Source organism: Zymoseptoria tritici, chromosome 1 (assembly GCF_000219625.1).
Source record: "Zymoseptoria tritici IPO323 chromosome 1, whole genome shotgun sequence".
NCBI classification, from domain to species: domain Eukaryota; kingdom Fungi; phylum Ascomycota; class Dothideomycetes; order Mycosphaerellales; family Mycosphaerellaceae; genus Zymoseptoria; species Zymoseptoria tritici.
The window spans coordinates 4,766,066-4,778,228 of record NC_018218.1 but is presented as its reverse complement, the minus strand read 5'-3'; the positions used below and the strand labels follow the sequence as shown (position 1 = coordinate 4,778,228).

The 12,163-nt window shown below is 54.5% G+C and overlaps 5 protein-coding genes across 5 annotated transcripts; 2 read left to right on the top strand and 3 right to left on the bottom strand.

Moving 5' to 3' along the window:
* Positions 1–549: 549 nt before the first annotated feature.
* MGSUL6 (MGSUL6 APS kinase) lies at positions 550–1,599 on the bottom strand (the record flags this gene model as incomplete). The annotated part of the gene is made up of 5 exons (XM_003856591.1): positions 550–618; positions 814–824; positions 887–1,226; positions 1,286–1,538; positions 1,592–1,599. The coding sequence occupies 5 exons, from the start codon at positions 1,597–1,599 to the stop codon at positions 550–552; spliced, it is 681 nt and encodes a 226-aa protein (XP_003856639.1).
* Positions 1,600–4,170: 2,571 nt separating this feature from the next.
* Positions 4,171–5,343, bottom strand: MYCGRDRAFT_84158 (uncharacterized protein; the record flags this gene model as incomplete). Its single annotated transcript, XM_003856590.1, has 1 exon — positions 4,171–5,343. One exon carries the CDS (start codon positions 5,341–5,343, stop codon positions 4,171–4,173), a length of 1,173 nt encoding a protein of 390 aa, XP_003856638.1.
* A 604-nt stretch (positions 5,344–5,947) lies between these two features.
* MYCGRDRAFT_67138 (uncharacterized protein) lies at positions 5,948–7,284 on the top strand (the record flags this gene model as incomplete). The annotated part of the gene is made up of 3 exons (XM_003856992.1): positions 5,948–6,264; positions 6,331–7,016; positions 7,081–7,284. 3 exons carry the CDS (start codon positions 5,967–5,969, stop codon positions 7,282–7,284), a joined length of 1,188 nt encoding a protein of 395 aa, XP_003857040.1.
* A 1,675-nt stretch (positions 7,285–8,959) lies between these two features.
* Positions 8,960–10,553, top strand: MYCGRDRAFT_107606 (uncharacterized protein; the record flags this gene model as incomplete). The annotated part of the gene is made up of 2 exons (XM_003856993.1): positions 8,960–10,268; positions 10,347–10,553. The coding sequence occupies 2 exons, from the start codon at positions 9,132–9,134 to the stop codon at positions 10,551–10,553; spliced, it is 1,344 nt and encodes a 447-aa protein (XP_003857041.1).
* A 945-nt stretch (positions 10,554–11,498) lies between these two features.
* Positions 11,499–11,993, bottom strand: MYCGRDRAFT_32483 (uncharacterized protein; the record flags this gene model as incomplete). The annotated part of the gene is made up of 1 exon (XM_003856589.1): positions 11,499–11,993. A coding segment is annotated over one exon (495 nt), but the record flags the coding sequence as incomplete, so codon positions are not given.
* Between the last annotated feature and the right edge of the window lie 170 nt (positions 11,994–12,163).

The following is a 12,163-nucleotide window of genomic DNA, read 5'->3' as shown; positions in this document are numbered from 1 at the left end:
TCAATCAAGTCATCCTCCTCGTCCCAGCTCTCTCGCTCGATCTCTGCAACCAAGACCCGTGCAGTCTTGTGATCATCGTCCTCCAGTCCCTCGTCAAGTCCCTCACGCCTTCGGAGCCGTCTCGCCAGATATTCCGGATACGCGACTGCTGGTCTCTCCATCGTTGCAGTCCTGGGAGCATGAATAGACGTTGGTCCAACCGGTGGGTACAATGCGTTTTGGTAGAACAGTCGCTGTTGTGTTCGTGCGATCCATCTTGGACTCGTGTCGAAGTTTGCCCGGTTCGTAGAGAGGTGTGTTGGTTCAGACTGCGACACGGCGGAGTATGCTCTTCTCGAGGACTTTGCTCTTCTCAAGGACTTGCTTTTTATTGAGAGCAGCTTTTGTTTGAGCTGAAACCTGGACATGATGTCTCCTGGTTGATTTGGCGGTCCGTCAGAGACCATGAGTGTCGTTCACCGCTTGTGAATGTTGAGATAAACACGAGATGTCGAGCAGGAGGACTCGGATCCGGCAGTGGTGGTTGACAACAAAGAACTTGTCATTCCTTCATTCTTTGGCAGGACGAGCTGAATGCGTGTTGTTGGAAGGAGGAATCAAGGCATATTTCGGGAATTGCTGTACAATAGTTAGTTGTACTTGCTTCTTGCAAGCGGTGTCGCGAGGTTGGATAAGAGCTCATCAGAGAGGTGGATAGCATGGCGTGATTGGCTTCGCGTATGGCCAGAACTCTGTATGCGCCATTCGATGTGCCAACCCTGCGTAGCGTGAATTTTAATAACATTGCTTTTCTCTATGAAGCGGTGTACGTACATAGCACGCCTCTGTATTAATCGTGATCGTCGTGCTCTGTACGTGTCGTTCGATGTCTAGTTGCCCAACAGACCTTGCTCCTCCAAGTATTTCGTGATGATCACAACGGCTTCCTCAACGCTCGTCTTCTCCGAGTGAATATGAACCTCTGGCTTTTCCGGTGCCTCGTACGGAGCGCTGATTCCTGTGAACTCTTTGATCTCGCCAGCTCTTGCCTTTTTGTACAGTCCTTTGGGATCACGCTTCTCCGCCTCCTCAACCGGAATATCGATGAAGACTTCGATGAATGGTAGCGGCGACTCGTTGGTCTTAGTCTCGGCGTGGAGTTGACGGGCAAGCTCGCGATCAGCCTTGTAGGGCGAAATGAAGGATGTGAGGGCGATGGTGGTGGAGTCGGCGAAGAGTTTGGCGACCTTGGAAGATGTCAGCATTTGCAGCACCGGGCGTCTCTCGACACAGCTTCAATGCATACCTCCGCGATTCGGCGAATGTTCTCCTCGCGGTCCTTGGGCGAAAAGCCCAGGTCCTTGTTCAGACCAAATCGAACATTGTCGCCGTCCAGTCGGTAAGTTTGGAGGCCCTTTTGGAGGAGATGTTGCTCGAGAGCGATTGCAATCGTCGACTTGCCGGAAGCAGAAAGACCAGTAAACCAGACGGTCGCGCCCTTTTGCTTGCGCAGATCAGTGCGCTCTTTACGGCTCAAGCCCTCGTGCCAGGTAATGTTGCTGTAGCTTGTGTCAATGGCTGGGCGTTTCCCTCTCGTGGAGTATTGACTTACGTTGCCATGACTTCTTATAATGAGTTCTTTGAGAGTCGTGCTACAGTTCTGTCGAGTCAAGATCAAAATCCTGGGTGGAGATGTGGGTATAGGACATTTGTGCATTCACTATGGCGCCATCAGCAAAATCTCACAAGACCCCACGACGATGCGGATGCGCAGGGCTCACGAACCATCCCACCATGCCGTTGCCGGACCGTCCCGAGAGGTGCATCGGTCTCACTACATGACGAGTCGACGACCTTCACTTCATCTGCTCCGTCTCGACGTCGAGAATCGATCGTTGAGAATGCACGAGCCGTCGCTGGAGTGTGCGAGGTCTCACTGCGGCGTATGAGAGGAGGTCGATGCCGGAGCAAACCAGCCTACCAACAAGAACGGACGGCCGACATGGCACTCTTAGCTCGACGACGACGCTGACCATCTGAAGGAGATGTCGGACGAACAACTACCTGGCAGCATTGTGGATGCTAAGGCTCTTGGGAAGGCGAGATGCTTTTGTCGTCAAGTGCAACACACATGCGCACCAACATCGCGGCAGTCTCGAGACGTTCAACATTTCTTTCCATCGCACTGCTGGGCGGTCTTGACACATGGACTTGAAGCCGTGGCCCCATTCTCAGCAAGTTCCATGGCGCCCGATTGTGCGATCCAGGGATTGTCGCGGTCAGGGCCAGAGAATGACTTACCGCGTCTCAAAAAGCTGGTAGCGTCGCCCTTGGCTTCATCGCTCACCCTCCTTCAGCATCGACTGCGCTGCTCATGATCGCACTGAATGGTTGCAATCACTTCGAGACGGAGATGCTTTGCACTCACATCATGCCGCGCAGTTGCTCCGTCGGAAAGAGCTCGAGATGTCAGTCGGAAAGTGATCTCCCGTTTCGGAGTCGCCGAAGAATTTCACTTCATCTTCTCCATTGCAGCGTTTGTGGTTACACAGCCACGACCTTTCCCTACCATTCTACCTCATGCTTTCTTCTTATTGTCAGATTTTGCAGTGCGCTACCTTTGCTCGCATTCCCTCCGTCTCGTCTGCTTCTTCCACTTTGTTCCATCTTTTCAAATTCTCCAGCAACAACATAAGGTACTCAAGAACTTGCAGCACTTTCCCAGCATTGTCATAACGCAGCTTCATCGGACCTCACCTCTTTGATGCTTGCCTCAAATTTGCAGCACTTCCAGCAAAGCATCCGATCATCTGCAGCATTCACGACTACCGCACCATTGGCAAGCAGTTCCTCTTCTTCAAACACCATCACAACAGAGAAGCATAATTTTGGAGCCGGCTCCAGCATTCTGCAATTTCAAGACCATTGGGTATTGCTTTCGCCAGTCGCAAGTGATCGAGACAACCAGGGCAAGCTTTTCACAGCGCTGGAAAATACGCACGTTCAGGCGACTTTACCAAGAGCCAGGACATCATGCCTACCACCGAGCAAATCATCTTCGAAGCCAAGCAGCGCCCTATCCCTCATAGCACGCCCAGGCGCCCGTCTACCATCATCAGCGACAGGGGTTGTGTCATCACCCACGGCTTTATCATTCCCAGCAGATCGTCCTCCAAATCCTCCCTCGAAAGCATGGCCAGATCCTCCAGCACATCATCCATCAACCCGTCCGAAATTCCGGGCACTCCAGCATCACCAATTTCGATCGCACCGCCAGGATACCAGCAACCAACGGGATCCCTCTATCACGCACCAGAGATGCAGATCCTTAAGAGGATGTCCACAAGCTCGATGCTCCCTCCCACTGCTCCGACAGGCACTCTCTCCCGTCCACCAATGCCACCACGCCGCCAGACCGAACCACCACCGCAGAAGACCGGACGCTGGGCCACAAGCGATCTTGAGCAAACCACCTGCAAAGTCGTCTCGGGCATAGCCCAACTCCATCTCCAATCAAGAATCCCTCTCCCTTGCCCGCAGCCGGTTCGAACGGATAGCAAAAACGCCATTATCATAGTCGCAGCCTGCGACGCGGAGAATGCAATCGAATCGGACAGCGAGTCGGAGGAGGAAGAGGAGTTCACTCACCCCAAGCAGTGCGGTATTGCCGCCATGCGGGCGAAGCCCACTTACTTCCAGCGTCGCGCTCTCCAAGCTCAATCGCTCTTGGCCCGCCGCTCCTCCTCCTGCGCCGGCGACTCCGCCACCATCTCCGCCGGCATGACCATCAAAGCGGCACCCGCCCGAGAGAACGATCCGCCGGTTCTCCGCTCCTTCGAGGAGTGCGAGACGCCGAGAGAGGTGAGGTCGTTCTCGCGGGGCGATCGGGTGCCGCATCGGGCGTTGAGGCCGTCGGCGAGTCGGCCGAGCCCAGTGAAGGGTGTGTTGAAGAGGAGAGACTCGCCGCGCTCCAGTGGAGAGAGTGAGCGCTCTGGCGAGGGCGGGGGAGGCAAGCGAGTGAGCACTTCGGTGCGCATGGAGAGTGGGATCGCGGTGAGGGTTGAAGCATGAGAGAGGAGGAGAACGAGGCCGGATCGGTGTAATGCAATTTGAAGTGCAGAACGAGACGAAGGAGACGGAATGACGATCGGACGAATTCATGAATTTGCTTCCACATTACTGCCCATTCCATTACTCCTTGTGATACTTGCTGGGCACGAACGGCATCTTCGTGACCACCGCTTTTCTCGGCTTGCCTCTGACCTTGACGTTCACCTCCGTGCCTGACTTGTGCATACCATCCTTGATGTAGCCCATTGCAATGTTCTTCTTCAAGGTCGGACTTGGGCATCCCGAAGTGATGTTACCGATTACATTTCCATCCGCATCCACAATCTCTGCACCCTCTCGAGCAGGAGCTCCTTCGATCACCAATCCCACCCTTCGTCGTGACACGCCCTTACCACCCTTCGACACTGGAGTGAGTTGTGGAAGAATAGTCTCCGCACCGTTGAACGACGCACGCTCGCCCGAGCGACGATCCTTCGGGATAATCCAGGCAAGTGCTCCCTCGACAGGTGTGATGTCGTCGTTCAAGTCATGACCGTACAGACACATGCCAGCTTCCAGACGCAGACTGTCGCGAGCACCAAGACCAGCAAAGCGGAGCTTGTCCGGAGTAGCAGTCTGGAGTAGATGCTGAGTGACTTCGACCGTCTGCGAAGGATGAATGCTCAGTTCGAAGCCGTCCTCTCCCGTGTATCCGCCGCGGGAGGCGACAATCGGCAGTGATTCGCCGGACGGAAGACTTAGAGTGATGTACTTCTGGTTGCCGAAGTACCACTTCGAGAATTCTACCTTGCAGGCGCTAGAAAGGGACGACTGGAGAATTTCGGCAGCGAGAGGACCTTGCAAGGCGACGAGACCGTACGGCTGACCTTCTGACTGTAAATTGCGGAGGTGCACGACGGGATTCACGGTGTTGTCCCAGTTCTCGATAGCAGAGGATAGGAAGGCGTAGTCCTTGTCGCGGCAGCCAGCGTTGGTGACGAGGTAGAAGAGATGCTTAGGCCCCTCCTCAAGACGAGTGATGATGCAGTCGTCGACGATGCCACCAGTCTGGGGATGGAGGAGAGTCGAAAGTGATGACTGGCCGGGTTTCATCTCCTTGAGGCCAGCCGGAGTGATGGATTCGAGGAAAGCTTCGGCTCCAGGACCATCGACGTGGTACTGCACCATGTGACCGACATCGAAGAGTGAGGCCTTCTCGCGTGTCCAAGCGTGGGATTCTCCTACTGATAGATCCGAGTACTGAACAGGCATGGAGTAGCCGCCGAAGGGGACCATCTTGGCGCCATGTTGCATATGAAGGTCGTAGAGTGCAGTGCGGCCGGGATTGGCTTCGGTGAAGAACTCCGGGGCTGGCTGAGCATTTGAGCTTTCAGCCCTTCGCTGCTGCCGGGAGATAAGAGAGCTCTTGGAGAATGGTGCAGCTTCATGGCCGATGACAGGTCGTGGAGTATATGTCGACAGTGGTCTGGCAGAAACAGCCGCGCGGGACAGTTTTTGGCTGGATTGACATGTTCTCAGTGCGCTGCGGAGTGAGGCAGCTCGTGGCATCAATCTGCTGGCTGACATCTTGATCTTGAGCTCGAAATGCCGAGCTTGGTTTCGTAGAAGGTAAGGGCGCCGTAGGAAGAAATACTCCCAGGTCGAAGTGATCTCACTTTAGGACATGGTCCAGTCCTGTCGTTGTTGCGACCAGGGAGTCGGATATTGCGGAGGATTGGAGCTGTTGATAGAGGACGGAGAGGTCGGTCAATGCCGCCCCACATCTGGAAGCTTGTGCTTGGTCGTCATGGCCTGAGGTGGCATCTGTGCCTGACCTCAGACCTCAGAAGTCACGACTTGCTTTGTGATTGTACAGGCAGCTTACACACCCTGCTCGCCGTTCACACATCCGATCGACTCCTCTTACAACCGTCGCGATGCCCTCACAGACCTTCTTCCTCGTCTCGCTGCCCAACTCAATCAATCCCTCCGGAAACCGCGATGAAGCTCTTACCACTCTGCGCTCCGCCGTGAGCGCCGACGCAGCGACGACATATCCCTTTGCGATACCAGATTTCAAGGTCGGAACTCTCGACGCATTGGTGCAGCAAGCAGATGAGTTGGCGAAGCTGGAGCAGGGCTGCAAGGGCGTGGCGGACAAAGTCGCCGACTCATTAAGATCACTGTTGGAGGGCGACGAGGAGAAACTACAGGAGCAGAAGGTGGTCAATGACCGTATGTAAACATGGGGAGCAAGAAAATGCGTTTCATGCATTCGCTGATACTGCTTCTCAATCACAGGACCGGTCGAGAACTACCTCCAATCTTTCCAATGGAACAAAGTCAAATATCGCGCCGACAAGCCCATCGCCGAGCTCATCGACACCCTGCAGAAAGAGATCGCAGCCGTGGACAACGACGTCAAGGCGAAATACAACCAATACAACACCTCCAAAACCGCACTCGCCAGCATGCAACGTAGCCATACCGGCAACCTCTCGCAAAAATCCCTAGCCTCCGTCGTCAACCCAGCGACTCTCCTGCAACCCGATGCATCAGAATACCTCGCGCAGCACATCATCGCGGTCCCCTCAAACCTTGTCAAGGATTTTCTCAAGTCATATGAGTCCCTCACACCAATGGTCGTTCCTCGCAGCGCGCAACTGCTGGCCAAAGATGACGAATTTCAGCTGTATGCGGTGACGGTGTTCAAGAAGCATTCGCAGGAGTTTGTGCATAAGTGTCGCGAGCAGCGGTGGACGCCGCGGGAGATGAAATTCACAGAGGGAGGTCGGGAAGCGGAGGAGAAGGAATTGACCAAGTTGGAAAAGGAGGAGAGGAGGCTTTGGGGCGAGGCGTTACGATTGGGCAGGACGGGATACAGTGATGCTGTGCAAGGGTGGATACACGTGCTCACCTTGAGAGTGTTTGTGGAGTCTGTGCTGCGATATGGGTTGCCTTTGGACTTTGTGTGCGGTTTGCTCAAGGTATGTGTCGATTGTGGTATGGAGCGGAGAGAAATGGGAGTGGCTTGCTAACTGATATTCTTAGACCGACACGAAACGCGCAAAGAAAGCCAAAGCCGGTCTGGATTCGAGATTCGCCGAACTAGGAGGCAATGCCGTGAGCAAGGACAAGAAGGGACGGGTTAAGCAAGATGACAGCCAGTTGCAACAGGAGATGGCTCAAACAGGTCTCGGCGGTGGTGACTCGGGTTACGAGCCGTATGTCTTCTACGAGTTTGAGCTCGTATAGAGTATGACATGGGTATAGAATTGGAGATATGAGGCTCCCTTCACTTGCCATGTGAATATGCGTAACACTAACAAAAGCCCCACGCTTTTACGCCCACGGGCTGGACCTAGCTGCATAGACTGAGCTGCATTTGCAAGCTAAGCAGTCTCAGGCCAACGGACGAGCTGACTTAGCAGCAGCACCTCCATCAAGCGCGCCGACTGAGTAGGTCGGCCTTTGGAAACGCAATATAGCAAGACATGCTGGGACGGTCAATACTTGGCGCTTCAGAAGACCAACAGGTCATCTAGCATGAAAGCTCAAGCAACCGTGCAGGTAACTTGGCGGCACAGCTTAACAAAACGTACAGTACAAGTCAATCGACAGGATGAGAACAACAGGTTGTACAGGCGAATTACGTTCACGCAGTCAAGGCACTCCATCGAATAGATCCAGCCCTGACCTTCTCCGGCACGAGGTGCCGATAGGGCCCAGTTCCATAGTGTCTCACTGTCGCACGCCGAACGGATTGGCCGAGAGAGAAGACTTCGTGGCACCTCACAAGGCTGGGGACTGGAGAGTTCTGTGCGATACCGACAGGACGGTACCACACATGCCGTGAAGGCTTATCACTTGCCTTACGAATTCCGATGTGTGTAACCGGATCGCATGAGCATCAGGCAGCACGTTCATGCTCCCTGGATTCATGGGGAAACCCTCCGTTCTCCAGCCCAGTAATTCTATGCACACTCCAAGCCACTGTGGTGCAGGTCGTCCAATGTAGGTCGGACCGGATCACGGAGGCGAACTGAACAATTTGGGTGGACGCTGCTGGAAGAAGCAACCACTTTCACGCCGTGACACCGCATGACCTTTAAAGCAATGTAGCTTCGGACTCGCCGAAAGGATGCGATCTTGCGTGTAAGGATGCCCCGGCTCAAGATCGCGTGTGACGGAGGAATTCCAGTTTCTTCAGCGATACCATAGGACACGTCGCAGACTATGCTCATCTTGGGCACGGCATACCGACAAGATAGACAGACGCACAGCAGTCGAGGTGAAGACAAGCAGCCGCCCGTCAAGTTTCACCCACAACCATGCTCGCGGGTGGCCTGACCGATCTAGACCAAACCGAGACTAGAACCGATCCTTCGCGACCAACACCCGCACGCAATCATCCACTTTCTTGCTGTTTTCTTTGACGGCTGAGACAACGATATGGCCGCCGCGTGGGCCGGCGGTTGCCTGCTTCTATTCCTATCATCTTGACCACAAGAGCGCATGCCTTCTTTGATGCGCCTGCAGCCGAGACATGCGCGAACCCGGTGGGATGACGGTTCATGCTGCTGCTGCTGATGAGATGGACGGAGCAAGCGACGGCACGAGATGCAGCAATCCGCCGCCATCGCGTCGACTAGGGATGCGATCACCAGGACTATCCACGCTTGCTATGCAGTGCAGTAGCAGAAACAGTAGCAGCAGTGGTGTGTCTCTCACGCGCCCGCGAACCCCCGCTCCAGCTGCTTGTATGCGATTGTCAATCCTCTTCGGAGAGACAATCCTTCTGCATTAGGCCAGAGCTGAACTCTTCCTTCCTTCAATCTCCATCCTTCATTCTTCGTCCTGTTTCTCTTCTCTCTCAAAACTCAGCCAGAAAGAATCGCATACACATCACTGTCCACTGCTCCTCGGAAGCGTCTCCACTACTCCGATCGTGACTCCTTCCTACACCGGTCTGCCCACGTCTGACACACATGCATGAGCTGATCGGCTGGAGGTGCCGAAAATATCTGTCTGTCTTTCGCGACTGACCAAATTCTTCCTTCGCTCTCAATCATCTTACCTCACATCCCCCAAAAGCTCATACAATGGCGGGATACTACCCCGACCCATACGACTACTACGGTCCTCCTCCACCACCTCGACGGCCCTCTCCACATCACCACATGCGTAGCGACTACCGCAACCCGGCTTACCTCGATCCAGGTGCGGCGGGCTCAGGACTCTACCGCAGCAGATCTCATGGCCACAGTCCGGCGCCAACAATCAATGTCTACAATCGCATGATGCAAGAGAACGACAACCGCACTCCATCGCCTGCTCCTCCCCTCGTGGCATATCCGCCCGTCATGTACCCACCCTACCCTGGAGAAGTCCGCGTCTCTCCTCGTGGATCTCCCGAGAGTCGCGGACGTCGGCGTAGCAGTAGGCTAGGCGAGAGACTAGGCGACGAGATGCTTGAGGATCTCGCTGGGCTGGCTTTAGACGCTCGTCTTCGCTCTCGGTCTCGCGGACGTTCCGATGTCGCTTGGGGTGACCGTCCGCCAGGTCTGGCAGATTGGCAGTTGGCGCAGCGCGAAGCCGAGCTGAAGGAGAAGTCGCGAGAGCGGGCGTGGAAGGTGGAGCAGGAGCGCATCATGACCAAGCTGAAGCTCGAACAATTGCAGGCTGAAGCTAAGCGCGAGAAGGATGAAGATGCTGCCAAATTGCGTGAACAGCGGATTGTGGAGGACTATGAGCGCAAGCAGCGTGAAGCCAAGGCGAAGGAGAAGGAGGAGGAGCAGCGGATCAAGGATAAGATCGAGAAGGATAAGCGTGAAGAAAAGGAGAGGCGCGATCGGGAGTATCTCGAGTACAAGCAGCGAGAGAAGGACGCCAAGGACGAGGAGGAGCGAAAGTACAACGACTTCCTCCGCCTGCAAAAGGAGAAGAAGGAGAAGCAAGAACGTGAAGAGCGAGAAGAGGAAGAAAGATTTCAATCTGAAATGCGAAAACGTCTCGCCAACATGGGCTACACGCAACAAACGATTGACATCCTCGTCGACGAGGAGAAAGCCAAGAAATTCAAGAAACAAGTCGAATCGAAGCACAACACCACGACCACCGCCCTCGTCGCCGGCGAGCCTTTCCGTCCTCCTCGCGCTCCCGTCTATCCCAAAATCCACCGCGAATACCTCTCCGTTGAGACGCTGCAATACTACCAGATCCCGTGGGAATACGACCGCGTAAGTCGCCGACGCCGTGCACAACCACCTCTCCCCAAACGCATATATCTAGTCCGGCGAAGCTGACTTTCTACACAGTCTAATCCCGAGTACATTATCATTCTGCGCGACATGGATAAGCACGGCACGGATATGTTGTTTGAGCATACGTCCCGGTTGAGGAGTGGGAAATTGTTGATCAAAGCGGCGGATGAGAAGAAGCCGGAGTTTGCGTGGTATCGACGGCGGTCGAGGAGTCGGTCGTCCAAGGCGCCGAAGCAGGTGGGGATTTTGAGGTTGTCTTGATGACAGTGGTATGTCTGATGGGTTATACGTTGATCTGATACTGATGAACGGCGACGGATCTTGCTGCGATGTTTGGGAAGGGAAAGGAACTCTGCTGGGTCGGTCGGTCATTTGAGTTGGTGTACATAGGCGGAGCATTCCACTCCATATCGTTCGAGCGACTAAAGCGTAGAGAGACGACCAGTTTTGGACAGCAGAGCACGTTACCGGCATGTCTAGAGCCAATGCACTCAAAATGATAAAACATCTGAGCTACGCGTGCATCTTGTGGCATGATACGTTCGAAGCTGCCCTCACGGCAGGATAATATACACCATTCCTGGAATCTAAGGTGTAATGCTATATCTTAGCCGGAGCAACGAGCTTGGCACTTTTCGCCAACTCCTGTCCCTTCCTGTTCATCCGCTGCTCGGTCTTCTCTTGAGACCGACCCGTCAACTTCCTCTTCCTCAAAACCTTCCGTTTCGTCCTCAAGGTCTGCTTTCTCCTCAACAGTGAAAGGTGCTTGCTGAACCTCGCCTCGATCTTCGGCGCGAGCTCCGCTTTATATTGCTGCTTCGCGAGACTGATCAGTCGAGCGCGGGAGTACTCAGTAAGCTGAACGGCATCCGGCTGAGACTGCTCCTTGTCCAGAATCTTCGCATATTGTTGCACCTTTCGCGCCACGGGACCAGTTATTTCGGCCGCGATCTTCTCCTTTATCGGCTTCTGCCAGTGGTCTGGACTCGGACGGGTTCGTCGCCATCCATTCGGCGTGAGCATTACGTGCTTTCCTGGCGCGACGCGGAATTTGATCACTGGCAAGTTTGCCGGCTGCTCGACGGTGAAGGCGCCATCCATGGCAATAGGTTCCGTCTCTTCGAGGAGTTGCTCGGTACTCTTCTCCGCGATTGCGAGATTTTGAAAGGCTTCTTCGATGACCTCGTTCTGCTCGGGCTTTGCCGCAAGGCCCAGTCTCGTTCTCTCGCCTCGAAACCTCCTCTGGATCGTTGGCGTCTGCATGATAGCCCATCGCAGCCACCACCCGGACTCTCCCAACTCCTTGATTCGTGCCTCTTTCTCGCCCAATAGATACTCGTCCAATCCGCCCAGCTTGTCAATCGTCCTCAGCACCCTCGAGCTGACTCTCACTTGCACAACCCGATTCAGCGACTTGCTAAACAGCTTCCTCGTGAAGATATTGGGATGCCACGTCCGCCGTGATTTCGTCTTGAATTTCTCCCCAACATTGTTTCCGAATTGAATTCGTTGTCCGCCGTAGAGACCGAGTCGTGATTGCTTGTACCATCGTGTGGGTCCGTATGGGTAGGGAGGCAGGACTTCTGCTAATGCTTCCGGGTCGTTTTTATCCCATTGCAGGCTGACGGCACGAGGTGTCGATGTGGAGAATGCACGTTGGCATTGACATATTGTCGATGACCGCCGGAATAGTGCGGCCATGATTTGTGCGATGTCGTGCGGTGCAGATGGTGGATGAGGATGTCGTGAGTTGTCGATTCGAGATGTCGACTTGAACTCCTCGAAGGAGATCCTCTCCGCAGTGCCAAGGCCAAACCTCGATCAATGCGATCTATAGACTCTTGACAAAGGACCTCACTTTCACATCTCAC